General features: G+C 58.7%; 1 protein-coding gene across 1 annotated transcript in view; it reads left to right on the forward strand.

The window, feature by feature from the left end:
• Window positions 1-23,636, forward strand: part of PTPRN2 (protein tyrosine phosphatase receptor type N2) — a 710,720-nt gene that overhangs the window by 274,750 nt on the left and 412,334 nt on the right. Inside the window, exons 7-10 of the mRNA XM_057550450.1 lie at window positions 2,727-2,945; window positions 4,303-4,343; window positions 5,384-5,763; window positions 19,829-19,915. Of these exons, the coding sequence (XP_057406433.1) occupies window positions 2,727-2,945; window positions 4,303-4,343; window positions 5,384-5,763; window positions 19,829-19,915 (727 nt within the window). The remainder of the gene's footprint in view (window positions 1-2,726; window positions 2,946-4,302; window positions 4,344-5,383; window positions 5,764-19,828; window positions 19,916-23,636) is intronic.

Genomic DNA, 23,636 nt, shown 5'->3' on the forward strand with positions numbered 1-23,636 from the left:
AGCGGAGGACAGGACCGGATCCTTGGGGAACCAGGGCCCTCGGGAAGGGAATGTTCTCCTCGGCCGAATGTCCTGGTTAAGTTTGTGTTCCGCAGAAACACATTTTGGATTCAACACTTGTTAAAAAACGTCTCGTAAGTGTACTGATCCATTTCCTGCCTTGGTCGGTGTCCTGGGACGCCAGGGTGGGTTCTGCCATGCTCTGGCCCCTGGCGGGGACCACGCCTGCAGGGGCCACGCCTCGGCCTCTACTTTCAGGGCATTGCGTTTCCTCACCTTTCACGCCATGGCTGCGACAGTACGGACCGCTGAAAGTTGATGTGTTTATAGCGCTAGAGGCTTAATAAACAGCTAGGTGTTGTGTTTCTTACTGTTTGCTCTACCTTAGTTTTCCTCTTTTCTACGAAGCAACGTGTGCCCTTTGTCAGCCCAGAAAGGCAGGAGTTCTGACACCGTGTGTGGTTGGGATCCCTCAAACCTTCAGCCTCCTGCGCTGTTCTGTGTCAGGCATGCTTCTCTGTGTTTTTACAATGCTTCTGTTCATGAGGAAGTGAGAAATATTTTTCCAGGTTCGCTGCTGGAAGTTATTTTTAAGGCAAGCGTTTGGTCCCTAAACGTATCTACGGGGCTGTGGGGGGAGGGATGCAGGGGGAGGTGGGGATGCAGGGGGAGGGATACAGGGGGAGGTGGGGATGCAGGGGGAGGGATACAGGGGGAGGTGGGGATGCAGGGGGAGGGATGCAGGGGGAGGTGGGGATGCAGGGGGAGGGATACAGGGGGAGGTGGGGATGCAGGGCGAGGGATACAGGGGGAGGTGGGGATGCAGGGGGAGGGATACTGGAGGAGGTGGGGATGCAGGGGGAGGGATACAGGGGGAGGTGGGGATGCAGGGGGAGGGATACAGGGGGAGGTGGGGATGCAGGGCGAGGGATACAGGGGGAGGTGGGGATGCAGGGGGAGGGATACAGGGGGAGGTGGGGATGCAGGGCGAGGGATACAGGGGGAGGTGGGGATGCAGGGGGAGGGATACAGGGGGAGGTGGGGATGCAGGGGGAGGGATACAGGGGGAGGTGGGGATGCAGGGGGAGGGATACCGGAGGAGGTGGGGATGCAGGGGGAGGGATACAGGGGGAGGTGGGGATGCAGGGGGAGGGATACAGGGGGAGGTGGGGATGCAGGGCGAGGGATACAGGGGGAGGTGGGGATGCAGGGGGAGGGATACAGGGGGAGGTGGGGATGCAGGGGGAGGGATACAGGGGGAGGTGGGGATGCAGGGCGAGGGATACAGGGGGAGGTGGGGATGCAGGGGGAGGGATACAGGGGGAGGTGGGGATGCAGGGGGAGGGATACAGGGGGAGGTGGGGATGCAGGGGGAGGGATACCGGAGGAGGTGGGGATGCAGGGGGAGGGATACAGGGGGAGGTGGGGATGCAGGGGGAGGAATACAGGGGGAGGTGGGGATGCAGGGCGAGGGATACAGGGGGAGGTGGGGATGCAGGGGGAGGGATACCAGGGGAGGTGGGGATGCAGGGCGAGGGATACAGGGGGAGGTGGGGATGCAGGGGGAGGTGGGGATGCAGGGGGGCAGTGCCCTCCCTGGGGGCTCAGGTCGGGGGCAAGGACCATGGAGGCAACAGCCACGGGGAAGTCATACATCTGCATTTCCTTCCACGGGAAGCTGTGTCAAAGTGCAGGTTTTATTACTGTTCAGGTGTGGTGAGACCAACAGATCAGGAGAGGGTTATCATGAAAAGATCGTGATAGGCCCAGAGGTCAGAGCATCAGGAGCTCCTGGTTGACACGGAATCAAGGCCTGGGCTGTCACCACCCTGCGGCAAACCTTGTGGGGGCCTCCCGGCCACCCCACTGCTCTCCAGCCTGCAGAGCTTTTCCTAGCATCTCCTGCACTGCAGGTCCAGGGTGAGGGACCATCGTAACTCTTTTTTTTTTAAATAATATGAAAATGTCTTTCTTCCACTCTCATGTTTGAAGGATATTTTCACTGTATAATCTAGACTTCTGAATTAGACACCTTTTCTTTTAGTGGTTCAAATGCATCCCTCGTCTGTAAATGATCCAGTGTGTAATTATGTATCATGTCACGTATGTCATGCTTACAGGGCACTGGGCGCGTCCTGGGGCCGCTGCCCTCCTGGCCCCGCCTCTGGCCGATGTAACATCTTCTCTACCTTGGTTTTCTGTGCGGCCTGGTGAGCTTGGCTGTGAGAGGCCGCCGTGCGGTTCTCTTTAATTCTTCTTGAGGTTTACCGAGTGCCTCGAATCTCTGAGTTAATGCTCTTCACCAATTTTGGGGAATCTGTGGAGGTTGTTTTCTTTTCTTTGTCCCCTTGTCTCTCTCTCCTTTCCCTCTCAGATCCGGTCACACTCGTGATGCCTGATGCCGTGCCAGGTTGCCGAGGTCTGTCCAGTCCTTTCTCCCGGTTCCACGGGTGATAATTGTTTCCGTTATTTGTCCTCAGGTTCACCAGCTCTTTGCTCTCCGTCATCCAGTCTGCGGTTCAGCCCATCCAGTGAGCTTGTGAATCTCGAATACTGAAGTCTGCACTCGCAGAATTCCATTTGGCTCTTTTTTGCTCCCGCCCCTCTGCTGCGCTCGCCGGGGGCCGCCCGTCTGCCCCTGCGTGTAGCCACTCCTCTGCATCCTTGCGTCCTTGTTCTAACGCTGTCCCTTGTCCCGGTTTGTCTGTTTTGTGTGTGCCGTCTAGGGGCACGTGTTCAGGCTCTGCTGAAGGACCTGTGGAAGCGCCCGGGCAGCGTGGAGGGTCTGAGCGCCCTGGACGTGGCCGAGGCAGCCCGTGCGATAGCGAGCGCGATGCCAGGCGGGGGCGCCGAAGGGGAGCAGGACGGCGCCGGGAGAGGCGGCGGAGGGCCGAGAGGGCAGGCGGGCCACTCGGGGGCCTCGCGCCACAGAGACGGCGTGCCAGGTGAGCGCCTCCGGCCGCTCGCCCGCGTGTGCACGTGGCGCGCTGTGCTGCGCCTTTCTGCCGCGAGGTGGGATTCGTGTTAATGATTTGTGTCTGTCGGAACTTTTGCCCCTGAAAGCCTCCTTCGCAGGCTGAGCCTTCCAGAGCACTTACGCTGAAGGGCGAATTGCTCCCTGGAGGGGGGCTGCGATGCCTCCGTGCGAGGCTCCGGGTGCGGAAACAGCAGTGGGAGAAGGAGGTTTTGCCCGGATTGTGTGAGTGATACTGGGGAGGCAAATATTTGCATAATAAAGTGAAAGAGGTTCATTCGAATGTCTGCTTGAGGCTCACACCAGCCTCTGAGGCTGCTCCAGGGAGAGCGCAGAGATCCCCACACCCGGCACACACACACTGGTGCACACTGACACACACACACTCACACACAGAGACACGCTCACATCCCAGCACATGCACACTCACACACAGGAGACACGCCCACACCCCAGCACATGCACACTCACACACAGAGACACGTCCACACCCCAGCACATGCACACTCACACACAAGAGACATGCCCACACCCCAGCACATGCACACTCACACACACGCTTACACACCCCAACCGACTCACACATACATACACCCATAAACAGCCGCCAGGGAACGTTGGGCGAGGGCCGAGCAGGGCAGGCCCCGTCTCCCCTGCCTGACCGCTTCTCAAAGTCGCGGAAGCTACATTAAAGCATGTAACGCAGTGCGCTGCACACAGTAGGCGCCCAGGAACGTGCCGGGTGAAAGGTGCGTGTCTCTCCCTCCTCTGTGGGCTGGGACGAGGCTTGCCTGGAGGCTGGAGGCGTGGCTTGACTGATGCAGCAAAGGACGCTGGGTTGCGACTCGGACGAGGTGGTCCGGGGGCGGTGGCCCCTGTCCCGGGGCTGGGAGGGTCTGCAGGGGCACAGGAGCCACACTGACTCCTGCGTGTGTCCTTAGAGGAGTGGCCACCACAGGAAGGTAACCAGTCTGGAGGCCTCTCAGCGTGAGATGTGTGGGTTCGACACTTCACTCTCCTTTTTGGTAACTGCCCACTGCTCCTGGCTCAGCGGCTCTTTCTTGCTCTGAGCTATCTGAAGGATAACACGTGGTTCCCTGGAACTGGCCTCGTGACTGACTGACGTCGTGTCTGAGCTAGCGGGTCACCCCTCCTCTGTCGTGGGCTTTATAGAGCGCCATCCCTGTACTGTAAGCGGAGGTTTTCGTTGTCGTGGGAATGAGGCCAGCGTCATTGTGCCTGACCTACTCGGTGGTCGCCCCGTACGTGCCGTGACCTTTGTGCTGATGTTCTGGACCGGGATTTTGACGAGCTCGTGTCTTTCACAGGTAACAGAGTGCGAGACGGCGGTGCAGGAGTTTACCAGGAGGTAAGATGGGGCGTGTTCGGGGCCTGTGAAGCCCAGAGTCACGTTAGTTGTCTTGTCCATAGTTTGGGAACGTACGTGAAATACAAAAAAATTTTTTCCAGAAAAAGATAGAAAAACCCTCATAATCTCACATTAATATTCCTCAGAACCCCCCCCCCCAACCCAGGGAAACGGGAGGGTAACACCGCATGATGAGACTGCACGCCCACTTTGTGTCGTTGAGGTCATCCCGTGTGTCCTGGCTTCCGAGGTTCATTTAACGGGCATTCACAGGCTCTGGATCATTTACACCCGCGGTGCTGTCCATGGTGGTCGCCACCAGCCATACGTGGCTGCTTGAACTTAAATCCATTAAAATTAACTCAGTAAGAATTCAGTTCCCCAGCTGTGCCAGCCACACGTCCCATGCTCCCTAGTAACTGGGGGGGGGGGTGGGGACACCACTGCTCCTCCATCGTTGCCGAGGGTCCCCTCGACAGTACTGGTCCGGAGGGGTCTGGAAAAGGCTGGGACACGGGTGACGCCCACCCACGGAGCGGTTTGTTGGTTTTCCCTGTTGAAGAACCTCTGCTCATTTGTATTCGTCTTAAGGATGCAGAAAATCAATTCATAAGCAATGGCAGTGATGTGGTTCTACGAAACTCTATTTTGTGGGTGGAAAGGAATTTCTGGTTAGTACTTCTCTTGTCAGATTATGTTAGTGGTTCCTGGTTCAGTGCCTGTTAGCAAGTGGTGAAGAAAACACCAACAATTCTTTTAAATGTCCATCAGAAATAAAAAATGGAGGGTTCGGCTATCCGAGTTGTGGAGGGAGCCATGGGGTCTAGGGACACGTTTCCTGATTCGGGACGCAGAGGGAGAGGCCAGCAGAGCTTGGGGTCTCCAGACGACATGCATTCGGCCAGACCCCGAAGTCGCCCTGCGCGGCCCACTCCCAGCCCCAGGCTCACGTACGCCAATGCCCGCTCCCCCATGAGTCCAGCGCTGATGGCTTCTCTGTGACTTGGGGCACATTCTTAAGCTGGTTTCCTTTCTGCCAGGTCAGCCGTTTGGGCGTCAAACTCGAGGACCTCCTGCAGGGTCCTGGGTCTCCATTCCTGCCTGGAGCCCCCCGTCTTGCTGGGTCCTTCAAGACGGAGATCAAGAAATCGGAGGACCCTGAGGCCTCCCCGTCTTCAGAGGAGGATCGCTTTGGGGTGGAGAACATAAAGAGTCAGACCTACTCCAAGGAGCTGCTGCAGAGGCCGCCGCACCCAGAGCCGGGGCCGAGCAGGCTCGGGGCGTCGCAGCTCCGGGCTCCGGTGGCCCCGCAGGAGGACCAGCGCCCCGGCGCCGGGGCCCGGAGACCCCCCAGCCAAGGCCTGCGGCTGGAAGTGCAGCCTCCCCAGGAGGAGTACGGCTACATTGTGACGGAAAACGAGTGAGTGGGAGCTTTTCATCTCTCCGTGGGTGAGATCCTGGCCCTGCGCAGGCTGGGGAAACGCTTTCATTTTTTCCCCATCTTCACCTGGAGGTGGAGGATGGGCCTCCCTGGTCTTGCAGGTGTGGGAGGGCAGCCAGGAGCCAGCCCGTCCCCCTGACCCCGTGTTCTGGACCGGGAACCCGAGCTTGAGGGTGATTCTCCACAAAACAAACCCCAGACAAAGCCCTGCCTGGCTCCTTGGTCCTGGCCCCATCACCTGCAGCTCGGACCACAGGGTGCCTGTTGGAGCTGGAGCCGGGGTGTCTCAGGCAGGACGGGTGGTGCAGGGGGCGCCCCGGGCAGCCCACGTTGGCTAGAACTCCAGAAGCTTCAAGTCGTCCAAATACTAGGGTATGAGTCACTCTTCAGAGGGAAGAACGTGTTGCACACCATGTAGTGTTCTGTCCTCCCCTTAATTTTGTGCTGAGCGTAACAAGGGACAGAATCAAATGTCACGTGCCCAGCAAGTGACAAGTGGTCGGCCCTGTTCTTCAGGTCGTCTCACTAACGAATCTGATGTTTGACGCTTTGCAACGGTGTGTTTTCTTCATGGAATGGAAGCGGGGATTCCAAGGGAAAACACGTCTGTCTGGCTGCAGGCACAGGCGTGTGTGCGTGTGCAGGTGTGCGCCGGTGCGTGTGCAGGTGTGCACGCACATCCACCCGCGGTTTTGCTTCTGCGTCATCCCGCGCCTCTGGTCAGGCGTCGAGGGAGCTTCCGTGGTTACTCCCCGCGGCGAGGGGGCTACGCCAGAGCGGGAGCCGTCTCTCCTGCTGACTCCGCGGCCTCTGCGCTCTCAGCCGCGCGTGTTCGCCGTCGCTGCACCGCACACGGCAAACGCCGCCTGTACCACCGACACAGACCCTGTGTCAAGGCCGCGTGAAAGTGGAGGTGGTGTTCTCGCCTGGGCTGGGAGGCCCGCGCAGCACCGGTGCCTCGCCTCTCCGGCCTTTTCATGAAGATGCGCCTGCCCGTTCCGGCCTCCGGGCCGCGCTCCCCGCGCTCCCCGCGCTCCCCGCGCTCTGTCTGCCTTGAGCCCCTTCGCTCAGACCTGGGACTCCCGCCGGGTGTGTCAGGATCACGCGTGACGCAGCGCGCACGGGGGCCTGGGTGGTGCTGTTGCGTCGGACCCGCCCGGCGGCCTGCTGCGCAGTGTGACCTGTGCTGTGGGTTTTCCCTTTCTCAGCAAACGTTGCTGTCGTGTGTGTGTGTGTGTGTGTGACGTGTATGTGTATTGTATGTTTGTGTCTGTGTGTAGCCTGTATGTATCTGTGTTGTGTGCATATGTCTGTGTATATTTGTGTATGTGTGCATGTATGTATACACGGGTGCACGTGTGTGTGTTGTGTGTGTAGGATGTATGTGTCTGTGTACGTCTGTGTCGTGTATGTGCATGTGTGTATGCGTTTGTGCATACGCGTGTCTGTATGTGTGCATGTGTGTGTAGTACGTACGTGTCCCTGTGTGTGTGTGTGTATGTGTCTGTGTGCATCTCTGTGCTGTATGTGTGCATGGTCACTGGAGGGACCACTGTGCAGCTGCTCTGAGCACCTTTCCTCCCGCCAGGATCTCCTGATGCCCAAGGGCTGGTCCCCGGCGCAGGGCACGGGGCTGCTCCTGTCTGGGGCCTGGGGCTCAGCTGCGCACAGAGGAGACTGAGGCCCCGTGCAAGTGCTGGAAAAGGGTTCTGATCGTTGGGAAGACTTTTCGAGTCCACGTGAACAACGGAGAACAGAGGACGATGAACTTTAGGGCAGGACCATCCAGGCCTACCGTCCTCAGCGTCACAGGAAACCCAGCGTGAGTGGATGACGCCTGGACGGAGGGAGACCCATCTCGTCGGGTGTCTCCTCTTGTTCTTGCTGACTTTCCTGTAACACGAAGCCACTTCTGAGGGTTTCTTCTCTGCGTCCAGAGTTCATTTTCCTGAGGGCTTTTCCTTGGCCTCACCTTTGGGGCCTGAACATTTACCTGCTACAAGCACGGGTTAAAGAAAAAGATCATTATCCTATCTTGGCTGACTTCCCGTTTTCTCTTTTGCTGTTTCCGTTGGATGGAAGATCTGTGGTGCAGCCGACAGCTTTACATCCGGAACTCTCTGTGTATCACAGGGGAGACATGCTCCAGAAGCTTCTCCCACCCTCCCTCCACGGACAGACGGAGGTTTCTGCCTCTGTTGTCAGATGAACTGGTAATTTGGGATTCTCTGGGGCAAGATTTCACCAGATCTCAGTTTAAGCCTTAATGGACCAACTGTTTACTGACAAGAATCTGACACTATTCTTTTTCTTTTCTTTTTTTTAAAAAAGCACTTTTGTATGTTTGGTTCTTCCTAAAAGGAGAAGAGCATGACGGGCAGCTCAGCGTCCTCTCATCCCTGACATTGGCGGGGATGCCGCGCTGACCTCGCTCGTACATTTCCTGGTGGGCGGGGCTGTAGTTTCATCCTTTGCCACTTACATTTCATCCTCTTTACAAACCGGATGGATTATTCGAGACGCATGAAGGGCAGGGCAGCCATCCCAGGTCCTCCAAGGACGATTTAAAAGTTATTTCAAGTTAGGTTGCCAGGAAGGGACCCCAGGATGGAGGGTGCATGTGAAGCAGAGGGACTGCTCACCTGTCAGCAGAGGCCACACCGCCTTTACAGCTGAGACTGGGAGTCACGAGGCGCGCTGGGCAGGGATGCCCCCCCGAGGAGACGGGCCCTCGTGTCCTACGGGGACCTGTTCCTGTACAAGGATCGTCCGAGCCGCGCAGACCGAGTCTGGGGAAGTAAACCGGCGGCGTGAGCACGTGCAGCGGCCCCCGCGCCCTCACGGATCACCTGGAACCCCCAGCGTGGGGCGAAGCCCGGGTCCCACTGGGGGCTGCGCCCTGGGCCCCACGGCAGCAGGCGACCCGGGTAGTGGCGGCGGCGGCGCGGGAACGCACGGGGGGGCGCGCTCACCACACGGGGCGTCAGCCGCAGCGCTCTCCGCGGGGAGGCCGCCCCCCCTCCACCCCGGGAGAAGCGGAGCGAAGGCCCGTGGGTCGGGGGAGGCTGTCGGGAGGGCGCCGAGGGGCGTCGGGCCGCGCGCTGCTCCCTCCCTCCTCCGGCAAGGGTGGGGCCTGGGCAGTGGAGTCCGGAAGAAGGGCCCCCGTTTGGCAAGGCCTGGGGAGCGTGTGCCGCCCCAGACCGTGCACTAGGCTGCCCTGCCGGCCGCGCCGGGGCAGGTACCGTCCTCCTCCTCTCAGATCCCTGCCGCTCGCAGCCCCGGGGGAAAGCCTGCCCGCCCTCCGCCATCCCTCACCGCGGTGGGAGAGCCGCGTGCTCTGGGCTCGGCAGCGCCGGCAGCCATGGGGGCGGGACGGGACGGGGAGGGGGGCTCCCGCTCAGCCGCGGGAGGGGGGTGTCCAGCCCTGGTCTCCCTCCGCCCTCCACCCCTCCCCGCCCCGCCCGAGCAGCCCCTCAGGGCTCACGTGGCTGCTTCTGTGCCCGTGGGCAGCCGGGCGCTGGTCCTGTCCATCTCTGCGGGTTTTCCCTCCCTTGCTGGAGAAGGGAGACCTCCGGAATGTCGGGGGGCGGTTCTGTGTGTGCGGTGGCAGCGCAGACTGTAGTTACTCAGCGCCGCTCTCGGGCCACGTCTCGATGACGTGTTCAGAAGGTTCGGCCCCATCTCTGTGTGGAACCCTTCCTGGACAGCCCGCCCATGACACCATCCATCCTTTGGTTTGTCTTAAAAGACGGTCTTTGGTGTGATGGGTTTACTATCACTTAAGATTGGGGGGGGGGCGGAGATAGCCTTAAGGAGTAAAAATAATCATTTTTTGTGTATTAAAAAATGGTAAGAAAAAGAAACAAAAAATATCCCAAATCTAAAATTCTTGACTGCTTAGTTGGTAGTTCTGGGGACTGTCAGTGAGAAGAACGGTGAACAGTGGTCTTCAAGCCCCAGAGGGTGGCCCAGTTCTGACTTGTCTGTTTCCTGCCGGCCTTTCTGGACTTGGCGCCCCAGCTGTGAAATGGGACGAGTGTTGAGGACCCACCATGACCAAGATACAGGAGGTGCTCACAAAAGGAAAGAGATCCAGACGTAACACAGTGTGATTTTTCCCCTGAGGCAGTCAGACGTATCTCCGTTCAGCTTGGTGGGTTGTTTTGAAATTCAGCCGAGGAAAGTACAAAAGTAGGCTGTGAGATTCAGAACCCCGGGGTGTCTGTGTTGTTAATGAAGGTGTAAGCAGTGTTAGCCGGGTGGGTCCCCAAGCGCACGAAGTAAAGAACCTCGCGATCCTGTGTCACAGCTCGAACCAGATCTCTACCTGTAAACGTCTCACTCCTGACCCAGCTCTCTCCGCGTCGCTCTCCTCCTACTGGTTACAGGACCACAGGGACTGAACTCGACGGTGCTCAGCCCACCCCCGCCCCGCCCCCTTCCTCTGCCGTCACCTGGGGTGTGGTGCCTCCTTCCCCGCCCCCAGCTGCCCGGCTCCTCCTCCTCGTCCGGGAGACGCTGTCCACGCTGACGCTGACGCTGACGCTGACGTTTCCACGCCAGCCCTGCCCCTGCAGGACCCCTCCCAGGTCTCCCCGCATCCCCTCCATCCTTCCTCCCCAGGAGAGCGCTCCGTAACCTAAACCTGACCGTGTCATTCTGTCCCCGACGACGGCCTTGCCCAGGCCTGGGCCCAGCGGCTCCATCTCCCTCCCCAGCCTGCTTCCTTTCTGCTCTGGAATGTGTGGGGTCCTGACAGGAGGCCTTGGGTTTGTTCCTCGCCCAGCACGCTCAGATGCCACCTCCTCCAGGCAGCTCTCCTTGGTCAGGGTTCCTCCTCCAGGGCACCGCCCTCCCCTCAGAACCTTACCTGGGGCTGGAATGATACACCCTGTGGGGTTCTTCCGCTTCTAGCAGGGGCCGCGTCAGCGTTTGCTCTGCTGCGTCCCAGCCCCTGAGGCCCCTGGCTCCTCCGAAGGCGCTGGTGGTCTGCGGTGCTTTCCTTCCCTCTCGCACCCTTGACAGCCCCCCACCCGCTTTCCCTGCACGCGTCCCTCCCTTCCTGATGTAGCCCCAGTGCTGCCGTGAGATCATGCAAGCTCCCCGGCTTGATGCCCTCACTCGTCCACCCCGCTGCTGTCACCGACCTCAGGACCCCACCCTCCAGCCACGCCCGGGCTCTCACGTTCGTGGTTCTGAATCTCTCTGGGAAAACACTCACTCCTCAGGGCGGCTGGGATGGGCTTCTCTATGGAGACCCCCTCTGGATCTGTTGACTTAGTTGCAGACCATGCCTTCACACAGACATCATGCTTCTTGTGGCGGCTGCTCTGTCCGTCTTGGACCCCCAGCGCCAGACAGGCACTGGGGGTGCTGGGGGAGTAAGTGACAGGGTGAGAAGGGGCTTCCGGAAGCTGAGGCCTCCGCTCGAGGGTCAGCCTGCTGGGGCGGGCTTTGCAGAAATTCTGGGAAAATGGATGTAACTGATGTGAGAGTCCTTCCCGAGGCACTTTGAGGATCCGATGGTAACAGAAACCCAAAGTCACAGAATTGAGTCTTTAAAAGCACCAGTGACAAGGCTTTTGCCTCTAAACAGAGGTTCTACTTAGAAAGCCCTCCCAGGGTCAGTTCACAGCCCTACGTCTGCATCCTCAGTGCTGATTCAAGGCAGCCTGGGGGTCGCGAGGATAACGTGCCGGTGGCCGCGCTCCAGGGGCCTGGGTGGTGTCCCCATGGCCTCGGCTCGAGGGCCTGGGTATCTGGGTGACGAGATGCAGCCACGGGGTCCCCTGTCCAACAGGCTTCCCTGGCTGTCAGTTTCGTATTTTTCACGAGGCAGCAGATTTGTGTTTGCTTTTCCCTATGCAGAATTTTGAACACACACAAGAGCAAGATACTGACCCAGGCCCAGCGACCCAGACAGCCCAGGCTGGTCACACCCCACCTACTTGCAGCTCTCCTCCTCCTTCGAAACAAATCCCAGTTATACTGTCTTAGAAGCATTTCATGAAATATCTTTAAAATAGAGGGATTCTTTCATTTTAACATAGCGTTAACGCCATATCACACCTACAAAGGACCCCAAATCCCTTAATATCGTCAAGTCTCATCAAATATGTAGTCTGTGTTCAAATTTCCAGTTGTCACATCAGTGTCAGAACTTTGTTTTCGTTTATTAGCTTGTTGACTCGGGATCCAAATAAGGCGACACCTTGCGGGTGGCTCTTTGGTCTGCGATGGCTTGGAATCTGTGGGCTCACGTTTGCTGAGGTTATAGAGCCGTGTTGGATTTTGATGTCTGCTATTGGCTGGAATTCTAGAACTGGAGGATATTTCACATTTGCCTGGCCTCTAACCATGGCGGTAGACGAAGTGAGAAAATGCCCTAAAAGTGCAAATATGATGGGTGTTGAAAACAATTTCAGTGCCTCTCTGGCCCAACGCCTTCCAGGTCAGCTTGGCCACGTCTAGCTGCCCAGAAGGTGCCAGAAGGAACGATGGTGCCAGGGGACCCTCTTGGTCTCTGACTGTGAGCCCCCTTCCTGCATGGGACCCTTCTGCTGCAGCAAAGGGCGAGATGTGTTGGTGGTGGGCGGCGCCGGGAGGGGAAGGAAGCCCAGCCCACGCGGAGCAGGCCTGGAGCCTGGCCCTCCAGCCTCTGTCTGCCGCATGGTTGTCCTCAGAGGCCGACTCCTACCGGCTGGTTCTACAGCTCAGCCTGGGAGTGCGGAACGTAGGAGGGTCTGGGGATGTGGGGACTCTGCTCGCTTAGCCATGAAGACCTGTACCTGTATGTGTGTGTCTGCACCTGCACCTGTGCGGATACCTACGTCTGTACACCTACATCTGTGTCGTCTGCTTAGGTCTTTGTCAGCTGTATCTGTGTACCTACATCTACACCTACACCTACATTTATCTGTGTCTACGTCCATATCTGTGTCTGCATGTCTACACCTACAGGTACACCTACACTCATACCTATACCTATGTCTGTACCTCTGTACATCTCACGTCTGTGTCATCTATTTATGTCTGTATCTGTCTACATCTACAGCTACACCTAACCTATACCTACACCTATATATCTATACCTACATCTGTACATCTGTACATCTACATCTGTGTCATCTATTTATGTCTACATCTATCTGTCTACATCTACAGCTACACCTAACTTATACCTACACCTATATATCTATACCTACATCTGTATCATCTACATCTACATCCATATCTGTATCTACGCAGCCCACCAGCTGCTTTGCTGTTGGATTTCCACAATCATCGGGGAAGCTTAGCTTTTTGTCTTCAACGATGCCCTGAAATTCCACAGTAATCCCCACAGACCTTCATACCTTAACACCTGCAATTGATTTTTTGCAAAGTGTCATCTGTGTTATAAATGGGCCAAGGCTTGAATCTGTCAAAAGTTAAGCAGTTTAAATTCCACTCCTACATATGAAGGAGTAGGAAAGAGGGAGAAAAATATGAAAAGATGGGATTTGCCCTGCTGTCAAAATAGTAGTAAGTCTGCAAGTGAATAATGAAACCAAAGGGAAAAGGAAAAATGGAAAAAAACACCAGTATCCAGAGGAGACTCAGTTGAGGCATATAGGCTTACGTAGAATGATGACTTTAAAAAGTTTTACTAGAAGCGCTAGCTGTGGATACTGGTTACGTCGGAGCTGGTTTCAGGCTTCAGATGAGCTTGCAGGGCCCCTGCTTGGAGCTCAGCAGGGGCAGGTGGGCGGAGCCGCACAAGCAAAGGCTCCGCCTGCGTCAGGAGGCTCGTGGGCACCTGAGGGGCTGAGATGAGGCTGGAAGATGGGCAGTGAGCGGTGAGGTCTTCCCCAGCAGATGTAGGATGGCCCTGCGGGCGCCAGCAGTGGGTGGCGAGGTCAGAGTCCGCTCTCCTGGGTTCTCTGCTGCCCGTGGAGGAGGGATAAGGGGACCTGCAGTGGACGGAGGGGACCGGCCAGTGGGCATGCTGGCCGTCAGCACCGTGCCCACCTCGCTCTCTGTGCCACGGGCGGCGTCTGTGCTGTGACCTGGGCTGGACTGAAATCTGAGTTCGGCAGTTGCACCTCGACTGCTGGGGTGAGGAGTCTGCCCTGGCGAGGTCTGGGGTCAGCCTCCGGGGCCCGGGCGTGGGACGGGAGCCAGCAGAGGGCCACCCGCTGCTTCTCGCTGCAGGGCTGCGCTGGCGGAGGCCGTGTGTCCCGAGGAGGCTCTGTGGAGGATCCCCACGTGTGGGTGCCACTGGAGGTTAGGGCCGCCGGAGGGGCGGGGAGGAGAGTCAGGAGAGGGGCTCCCGGGGGAGATGTTCCCTCCCTCCCCCCACTCCTCCCAGACCCTGATCCACGCTCTGCCATATGGGACACATGGCGTGTCTGGGTCGCATGGAGTGTCTTGGAAGCAGGTGAGAATGACCATCTCAAGAGATGTAGGAAAAGCCTTTGACAAAATTCAACTTCCTTTTATGATGAAAACTCTCAACAAAGCGGGCATAGCGGGAACTTACCTCAACGTAAAAAGGCCGTGTATGACAAACCCACAGGTAACATCATACTCAACGGTGAAAAGCTGAAAGCCTTTTCTCTTAGATTGTGCTACTATTGACTTTTGCTTTGTGGTTACCATGAGGCTTACATAAAACATATTTACAAGTCTCTTTTGAGTGGATAGCAACTTAACTTTGAATGCATACAAAAGCTTTACATTTTTATGTTTTTGATGTCAATGCACTCTAAGACGTTGTATGCTTAGATTTGTATTAAGCGGTTGGCAAATTTTTTTTTTCCTGGAGAATAAAATTGTTTTGGAGAATATATTTATTCAAATATATTATGGAGAACATATTTGTTAAAATTTTGAATATATTTATGTTGAGAAGCACAGTCTCATCTTGATGTTAAAAAATGCCAAGTTGTTAGCAGACAACAGTTTTTTATCTATTTATGATTTACCTGTGAAGAGTAGATGGTTGTTAGAAGTTTTTTTTTTTTTTTTTTTTAATTTTATTTATTTATTTATTTATGGCAGTGTTGGGTCTTCGTTTCTGTGCGAGGGCTTTCTCTAGTTGCGGCAAGTGGGGGGCTACTCTTCATCGCGGTGCGCGGGCCTCTCACTATCGTGGCCTCTCTTGTCGCGGAGCACAGGCTCCAGACGCGCAGGCTCAGTAGTTGTGGCTCACGGGTCTAGTCGCTCCGCGGCATGTGGGATCTTCCCAGACCAGGGCTCGAACCCGTGTGCCCTGCATTGGCAGGCAGATTCTCAACCACTGTGCCACCAGGGAAGCCCAGCAGTTTTTAATAAGAATAATTCAGGGTTGTCAGAGGCTCGAGGTGAATTTGCCTGTGCTCTGCAATGCCGGGGAGCTCCGCCCTCACGGGAGCTCAGTGTGTCTGCCCAGATTGTCATAGGCTCGCTCACTCACGCTCTGCAAAACGGGGCCTTCATTCGACTCCTGTGGGAAAACGGTGGTGCGAGGCTGGAGGTGGGACCTTGAATCACTGTGGTGCCTGCAGCCTCGTCCTCGTCAGAAGCGTCACTTCTCTGCACCGGGGAGAATTCCTGTGGGTTAGCAAAAACTTTAACTACCTTACAGGATTATTTAAAAAGGTAAACATCATTATTTGTTATCATGATGGGTACGGATAACTAGAATAATTGGTGAATCCCGTGAAAATCTCATTTTATTGATTGATTTCAAGTATCATCTCATCAAAAAGATTTCTATCAAGGTTGACTCGTTTTCATTTTGTGATCCATCACTCATTTGGTTCCCAGCCTTTGGTGAATTTTCAAATAAATAAACGTTCACAGTGAGGCAGTGAAGCAGCAGAAGCCCAGTCGGCTCTTGGACGCAGAGTCCCAGGCGTGAACGTGTGGCTGGCGGGAGCACCCAGCCCCGTCGCCGCGTCCCGTTCTCAGCTTGCTTTCACGTGTCTCGTAAGTAAGAGACGATAGCACTTGGGAAAATAAGACCTGGAGAGGTTATGGGTGCAGACGCTCTTCAGTCTGGTTGGGCTAAAGTCCAAGCAGAGGTGCAGCAGTCGGCGGGCTCACCCCACAGTCGGGAAGCCGACATCCCAGCGTTAACTTGACATTTTCTGTTTCCATCTTTCTTTGGGGATTTACTAGCACGCTCTCGGGCAAGGGATTTAATTTCCCGAGTCTCAGTTTGCACCTCTCTCAAGTGAGGTTAGTACGGGACCTTCCTCCCAGGTCTGTTGTGAGCAGTGAGTGAGATAATTTCCATGGAGTCATGCACGGCCCAGAGCGGAGGGACGCCTTCCAGAAGTTTGCACTAGTCCTAATCTTTCTGACTCTTACGCCGTTTTCACTAGTCTTTATTTTCGGGGTGGCCTCCGAAGCTCCCTCATCACCTCCTCATGTTGGCCCCTTCCTCTGGTCCAGCAGTGACTGAGGACGCCGCGGCCATCGTGGGGCTGTGCGTGTGGCCATCAGGCTCTCCTGAGCATGGGGCGCGGCCGCCCCTCAGCGGGCTTCCATCGAGGTCAGGATGCGGACGCAGTCCATTGCCCCTGTTTGGCTGACTTAGTGGCTCCCAGCAGCAGCCTTGTTTAACTCGGTTAAACAGCAGGAACGTGTGGCTTCAGAAAGGAAGTGCCTTAGTGAGGAGGCCCGGCCCAGCTGTCGACGGGAAATCCTTCCTGCCGCTGACGACCAGGCGGGCAGAGGACCCCACGGTCGCTGCTGGCTCTGACCTTGGGCTGCTAAAAGCGCCCCCATCGCTCTCTTCCAGGCGGTGCTGGGCATCCAGGTAATCAGGGTGGCAGCTGTCACAGGCAGGCCCATGAAATTGCACATGCTGTAACCGTCCATTGACTTTTGAAATGAACTCCAACTGCTTTCTAAGGAAGTTCAGACCATGAAGTGACAGCTGATGGCCACATAGTTTAAAAATAAAACAGAAATAACTGCGTGCTCGTTTTGAGTGCAATCAGCACCCTCTCGTGTGTCCGACTTGCACAAGAACGGAGCCGCTGTTGTCCTGAGCCATTTGCCCTGCCTGCCCGGAGCCGTGACAGTGAGATGGGAGGGGCTGACGGGGTCACCGCGCGGCTCTGGTCGTCAAGGCGTCTCCTTGGAGAGCGAGCCGGCCTCTGAAAACATTCTGGGCTGGCGAACTTCATCATTATCTTCAAGGCTGTTTTAGATAATCTTGTGATGGAGGAAAGTGTTCAGTTTCTGGGCTGTGAGGGTGGAAGAAGGTAGGGCCAGGAGGCTTACAGTGGGCCTGACATCCGTGACGGAGGCGCCGGGCTCTGCATCTCCTTACGTTACCCCTTGTTGAAGACAAGCTAGGAAACGGGGTTCGTGGAATCTCGTAGCAACCTGGTTGGGAAGTTGGTTTGCGTCTGGCAGGGGCATAGGCTTTGGAGAGAAAAAACAAGATAAGAGCTGGTCACACCATCAGCAAGCCTGCAGCTTGTGCACAGAGACAGTACCGAAACACGCGAAATCCTCAGAGACCTTTGAAAATAAGTGGCGTGCTGGGTGGTTTTGAGTCAACATGCAGAGGGAGGTTCGGGGAAAGGAGGGAGCCTCGCGGCCTTAGGGGTGAGAGCTGGTGGGGCCTGCTTGGTGGCCAGGAGCCGGGGAAGGGGGGACAGGGCCCTGTCTTCCTGACGCCGGACTGTGGGACTCGTCCCCCCTCTGATGTGGCGGGATTTCTCCTGCGCACTGAGCTGGCGCTGTGGTCAGCACCGGATGGCTCCCTCGAGACCCATCCCCAGCAGCAGGGCGCAGGTGCCCGCGGGGCTGCCGTGAAGCCAGGCCTGTCCCCACGCGGAGCTCGGGGTCCCAGCAGGCTTCATGTAGATGCAGACGCGCTCGAGCACCAGGCTGGCTGAGGAACAGACGGACCTGACCTGCAGCTCCTGGCAGGGAGGGTTCCGAGTGGACTCCTTTCCCGGTTGGCAGCTGACCTCCTGGCGGGGCTGAGATGCCAGCTCTGAGAGGTGTGCCTGGGATTCCGTGAGTGAGGGGACGGGGTGAAAGGGCCCGTGTCTGCACCACATGCACACACGCCTCCTTAAAAACATTCTTATTTTAAAACCTCATAACGTGAAAGCCTCTGGAGAGCGTGTTTGGGAGGTTTGGGGGACGCGTCCACCCTTGATGGGAGGGTCCCCAGCCCTGAGGGCTACTCACTCAGGAAGCAGGATGGTGGGGGGCAGCCCCTCAGTTGCAGACCGGGACCGACCTCTCCTTCCTCACCTTACGGAGAACGGCTTGGAGGCTGGAGAGAGGGTTTGGAGTCCCCAGCAGGGGTGTGGCGAGCGGGCCTGGCACAGTCAGTAAAAGTGGCGCCACCGGCAGCAACCGGTGTCCCCGCCCACAAATCACATTCCAGCTCCTTCGCTGGGCTGGCGGCTCCGTCCCCCCCCAGAGAAGAGGTGGGTGTAGCGTGAGGCGCCGCCGTGGGCGGCGTGGCTCCCAGCCCGGACCTGCTGCCAGCTCGCGGTGGGACTGGCTGATGGCAGCCCCCCGAGCGGTGCCTCCACTGGGTGACAGCGTCTTCCGAGGGACGCGGCGGCCAGCCTGGGAATCTCGGAGCAGTCGCCCCCGTCCCGTCGCTGCGCCTGCTTCTCTGCCTCTCCTCGGGGCGCAGAGACGTCTGGAATCCTCCCCCGACGCCAGCCGACCTCACAGCCCGTGTCGACGTGTCTACGCGGGGATTCGGCCTCTGCCCTTCCCGAGGCGTCCCCCTCGCCCCTGGTCTCGCTCACCTGCTAGTCGCTGCTGCCCGCGCACCTGAACCATCTCAGCAGGCTGCAGGGCCTGCCCGGCACCCACCTCCACGGCCCCCGCCTCTGGGAGCCCCCTTGGTTCCTTCTCGTGCCCTGTGCCCCCGCTGGCTCTTAGAGTCACGCGGTCCTGGGACAGCCCATCGGGCACCTCCTGCATGTTCACCGCCCTCCACTCACAGGGTACCGCCGGGGCTCCTGCCGCCCTCTGCGGGGGGCAAGGGGGCTTGGCACCTGGGTCCTCGCGGTCGTCCCCGGGCGTGTCTGTGTCCCGACCTCCTCTTGCCATGGGGACCCCAGTGCTGGTGGATGAGGAACCGCCTGATGACCTCACAGACCCTGTTTCCGCGTGAGGCCACATTCTGAGGTTCCGGGTTTAGGACGTGAAGGTGTGAATTTTCTTTGACACAGTTCAACCCCCAACGACACAATCCCTTTCTCTTGTTGGTGACTTTGCTGCTTGTGTCCCCACTTGGATATAAACCCCAAGAAGCAGCTCAGTGTTTGTTGCTGAATTTCCCGGGCAGCGCCCGGCATCCAGTGGCCTTCTTGCACATTTACTGAATGAATGAATGAATGATAGGCTGGGACGAAAACCCTGGCTGTCGACGGTGCTCACGTAACCGCAGGCGAGCTCTCCTCTGAAGGGCTCTGACGGGCTTTCACGGGCAGCGCCTGGGGTGCGAGACAGGCTGGGCTCAGGGACCTGAGTCACGCGCGCTGCTGGAGGAGCCCCCCTGGGGGCGCTGGCCTTGCTGGGGGTCCGAGGCTCCGTGCTGCAGCACGTGAGCCCCTTTGGGGAGCTGCTGCTGCTGGGCTGCCCTGCCACCCTTACAAGTGTGACTTTTCAGTATCCTCACTGGCGCATAACTCATTTTAGAAGTGAATCCGGATCCGTTTAAAGACATGCGTTTGCTCCGTACGTTTGACGCCCCTCCTGAGCTTGGATTCCCGGCCTCCGCTCCTCCACCCCCCCATCTCCACCCCCGTCCCCCGCCCCCCGGCTGAGATGAACCACTTGCCGGTTCCTGGGCCCATCACGCTCCCCTAACAACCCCATTCGCATTGTACTGTTGGTCTGTTGCTGGAAAATGCAGGTGGTTCATCACGGCTGGGGAGGCCTCTGCCCTCGGTGCCTGCAGCCCAGCCCTGATGTGACAGGGGCACAGCCAGCGCAGTTCTGCGAGCAGGGCGGGAGGGCGGGCTGCGGGGGTCCCTGCTCCTCGGGTGTGACAAGCCCACCGCGTAACCCTGTGCTCTCCCCGCAGCCCGCTGAGCCCAGAGACGGGGACGGAGGTGCTGGAGGACGTGGCGCTTCTCCTGGACATGCCGGCGGGTGTCTTCTCGGACATCGCGTGAGTGTGGGCGGGGCCTGGGCGTCTTCGCCGTCTGGTGGGTCCACCGTGAGCTTGTGGGGTTTGCTAATTGTGTCACAGAGAAACTGGTGAGGGAAGAAGAGGAAGGAAGGGTCCAGTGGGGTTCAGGTTGGTTCTGGAAGCGCAGCTGAAACCCGAGCGTCCTCAGAAGGACTATAATCCCCTGAAAGAACCCCGCCCCAGGCTTCAGGTCTCCCCGCTGCACCAGGAACCACCCGGGAGGCTCTAGACCGTCGGGACGGCCTGGCGCCCGCAGGCGAGCCGGGGCCCCGGGGATGGTGCCCCAGCTAATGAGGCTCTTCTGGCAGCTCTGCGCACGCGGCGGCCCACGGGGACAGTTATGGCTACACAAGTGTTTACCGAGCGCTGAGTGCCCGGGTGGAGTGGAGAGCAGGCGGGGGTCCTGCCCTGGGGAGCTGAGCTTCCAGCAGAGGTGGACACGTAGACAGAGCCGGAGAAGGTCAGGCGCCTTCCGTCCCGTCCCCGCGAACAGAGGCATGAGGCCAAGAGGGAGGAGCCTGGGGCAGGAGACCCCACCCACGGGGGGGACGTCCACATGGGAGGGTCGTGCGGCCGTGGGAGCCCGGCCGGGAGCCCAGGTGGCCTTGGTCCCAGAGCTGGAACCACCGCGGATGCTCTCCAGGAAAGCGTCTTTCCAGCCGCACGGAGGACGGACTGCAGGGGACCCAAGCGGAGCCCAGGTGCCGTGGGGCCGCTGAGGTCTCCGGTGACGGGCCGTGGCCTCGGAGCAGGAGGGGCGGCGGGAGGGGCGGGTGTGAGACGAGTCACCCGCTGGTAGAGGGTCCATTTCTGTGTTCCGTTAAGCCGCACGTGGGCCCCCGAAGCCACTTGTATTCCCACCTGTAACGTCAAGGGTCCTTTACAGCTGTCCTGTGTCAAATCGCATTGATTGGCAGTGCGTCCGGCACCGCTCCTGTGTGCAGGACCTCCAGGAGGGTCTGGTCATCAGACTCAGGCCCTGGAGTGGGAGGGCCTCACGCAGCCCAGCGGGGAGCTGTTCCTGCTGACCGTGGCCACTTCCACAGGCCCTTTGGCCCCGTCACAGTCTCCACGTGGCCCAGTAAGTGGGACAGACGGCCTGAGCCGGAGGTCCCGACTGTTCCCTTCAAAGAGGAGGAGGGGGTCCTTGGAGCTTCCTGCCTCGTTCCTGGCTCCCGTGGGCAACTCCCCTGGGCCGCTCACACCACTGGGTCCCCACGGGCTTGGCCACTGAGGACCCAGCTCAGGTCCAGTGGTCCCTGCTGCATGTCTGCATAAGCACGCCTGGCACGCTGACCGCACAGCGTGGGTGCGTGTTACACACACGCATGACGGAATGAGTGATGGACCCCTTCCTCTGTAGAGGGGACATTGAATGTGGCCCAGGGCTGAGGGAGGGAGGAAGGGAGTGGGCGCCTCCTTCGTCAAAGGCAGGAACCTCGTGTGAGAACTCCAAGGCCTCACGTACCAGGCAGAGGGGTCCTGAGGCAGGAGCTTCCAGGAGCAGCTGGCGGCCTGCGGCGCTAGGAGCCCGTCCTCGCGGCTCAGAAGTAATCACCCGAATCAGCTCTAGAGTGGGGCTCCTCAGGCCCACGCGGGCTGTGTTGATTGAACCTTCATTATCTTCCTTCAGCAAAACCCTCCGTGGTGACCAGGCAGCAGGCGGAAGGCAGAGGCCCCGGCCCCAGGCTGTTTCCTGGAGACATGCCCTCTGCTGCCCCCCTGCCGCCCCTTGTTTCTTAGAAACCTTCCAGATGGGAGGGAGGCCGGGGCTGCTCCCCCCACTGCTGCCACGGGGGGGTTTGAGGGAGGGCTGGAGAGGAAAGGGAGCTGTGGGGAGTGGCGTCAGTCCTGGGGGGCTCCAGTGGGGGGGCTCGGGCCTGGGGGGCTTCAGGAGACGCTGCCTAACCTGCCTGACGCCCCCTCTGGCCCCTCACCTGGGTCTGCTCCTCACTCCTCGGCTCTGTTCCTCCAGACACGCTACCTCCAGGTTTGGAGACTCTGGGGACACAGGGGTGTCCTGGGGGGCTTTCCAGCCTCGGAAGCTGGGCCGGTTCCCAGACCAGCTCTTTCGTAGATATCACCTGCCAGTCTCTTTCCTGCTCAGGGAACGGGGGGCTTCCGACTTCCCCCGGGGCCATGCAGGACCCCACTCTTCCAGCCTTTGGGAGTCTGGTCCAGGGCTCTCGCGTGACTAAACCCCTGAGCGGCCGTTTCCCCGCAGCCTCGCCTGGGCCTGGAGGCGCCCATCTGCCCTCAAGTCTGCTTCTTGGTGCCCAAGCCTCTTGGGAGCCCCCGTCCTGCCCAGTTAACGCTTGTCTCGCACCTCTGGGTATTTAATGCTGTACGTGGTCTGTGGGGGGCGGTGTTGTGTCCCATGCCGCACATGCATGTCCTGTGTGTCGCCCCCAGGACCCAGCACGTGAGGACGCACACCAGCTGCAGGGACTGACCTGGGGGGGGGGGCCTGGGGGACGACCGCGTGGCCAGCACTGGGCTCTGCGTGCCGCGGACGCTCTCAGGGCTGGTCATCGTTGCAGGAGAGGAAAGGAGTCCGCCCCACAAAGCGGCACTTCCAGGACCGTCTGCGTTTTTATGGAAGTACTAGTTATGCTTAATATGTTTTGTTAATGGTTATGTAGCTGTCAAGCAAATTTCATTATTTCTTATTACATCATTAGGAGCCATTAAAACGGCATCAACACACTGGTGTAATTGCGCCGGCAGACGCACGCCGACCGCAGCTGTGGTTTATAATCTCATCGTGGCTGTCCGGGGCGGTGCTGATTGATGCCGCTGCTCTGGGCGCTTAGTCGGGTGGGCGGCGCTGCAGGGCCTCGCGGACTCCCAGCCGCTGGGGGCCTCGGCCGAGCCTGCAGACCAGCTCAGGCAGCGCAGGCGCCAGCCGCACCCCGGGTCCCCCTTCGGATCCCCCTTCGTGAGTCCTCATGGGGCAAGAAGCGGTGTGATTTCCCTTCCGCGTGGTCGACTGCGCTGGCGAAGGGCGGTTCCTGAAGACGCAGCGGGAATTCACAGCCTGACACGGTCGCGAGGTCCTGTGCACAGGCCAGGTCAGCTGCACCCTGCCGGAGCCCAGCGAGGACGCGGCGCCCCCGTCCCGCGCCCACCGCCGACCCTCCACACCTCCCTCCCCATGTGAGGACCCCTGCAGGTTTGGAGGATTCTGGAAGACGTGTTTCAGTTTCCTGGAGCAGAGTTTGTACTCATTTGCCTCCTGTCTTGTTTCCCTAGCGACTTGCCAGAACTGCCCCTGTTTTACAGCTGGGCAAACCGAGGCCTTGGAGGTTAAAAGGCCCAGCAGGGTGACAGATGGTGACACAGGATGTGGCTGTGCAGTGGACACTCTGCAGAGGCTTTCTCAGCCCCGCTCATTAGAGCAGGTGCTGGGGAGGGGGCACCTGAGCTCACGTCGTGTTCGGCCATAAGGGGTTGGACATGCCCCGTGCAGCGGGGTGACCCTTCCCTCGCTGGTGCCAGGGCCAGGGCTCGGCTGCGCAGGGGCTGGGCCGTCACAGACCAGGTGTCAGGTAGGGAGCTGGTGACGGCAACACGGACCCTCCATTCAGGGCGTGCTTTCCACGCTAGGCGGCCCCAGGGTCACGGGTGTGCGTCCCGGGGTCACATGTGTGTGGCGTCTTGGAAGGAAGGAAGGCCCTGGTGCCCCGTCGGCCTCTCCCGC

The sequence above is a fragment of the Balaenoptera acutorostrata genome, chromosome 7 (assembly GCF_949987535.1).
Source record: "Balaenoptera acutorostrata chromosome 7, mBalAcu1.1, whole genome shotgun sequence".
Taxonomy (NCBI): domain Eukaryota; kingdom Metazoa; phylum Chordata; class Mammalia; order Artiodactyla; family Balaenopteridae; genus Balaenoptera; species Balaenoptera acutorostrata.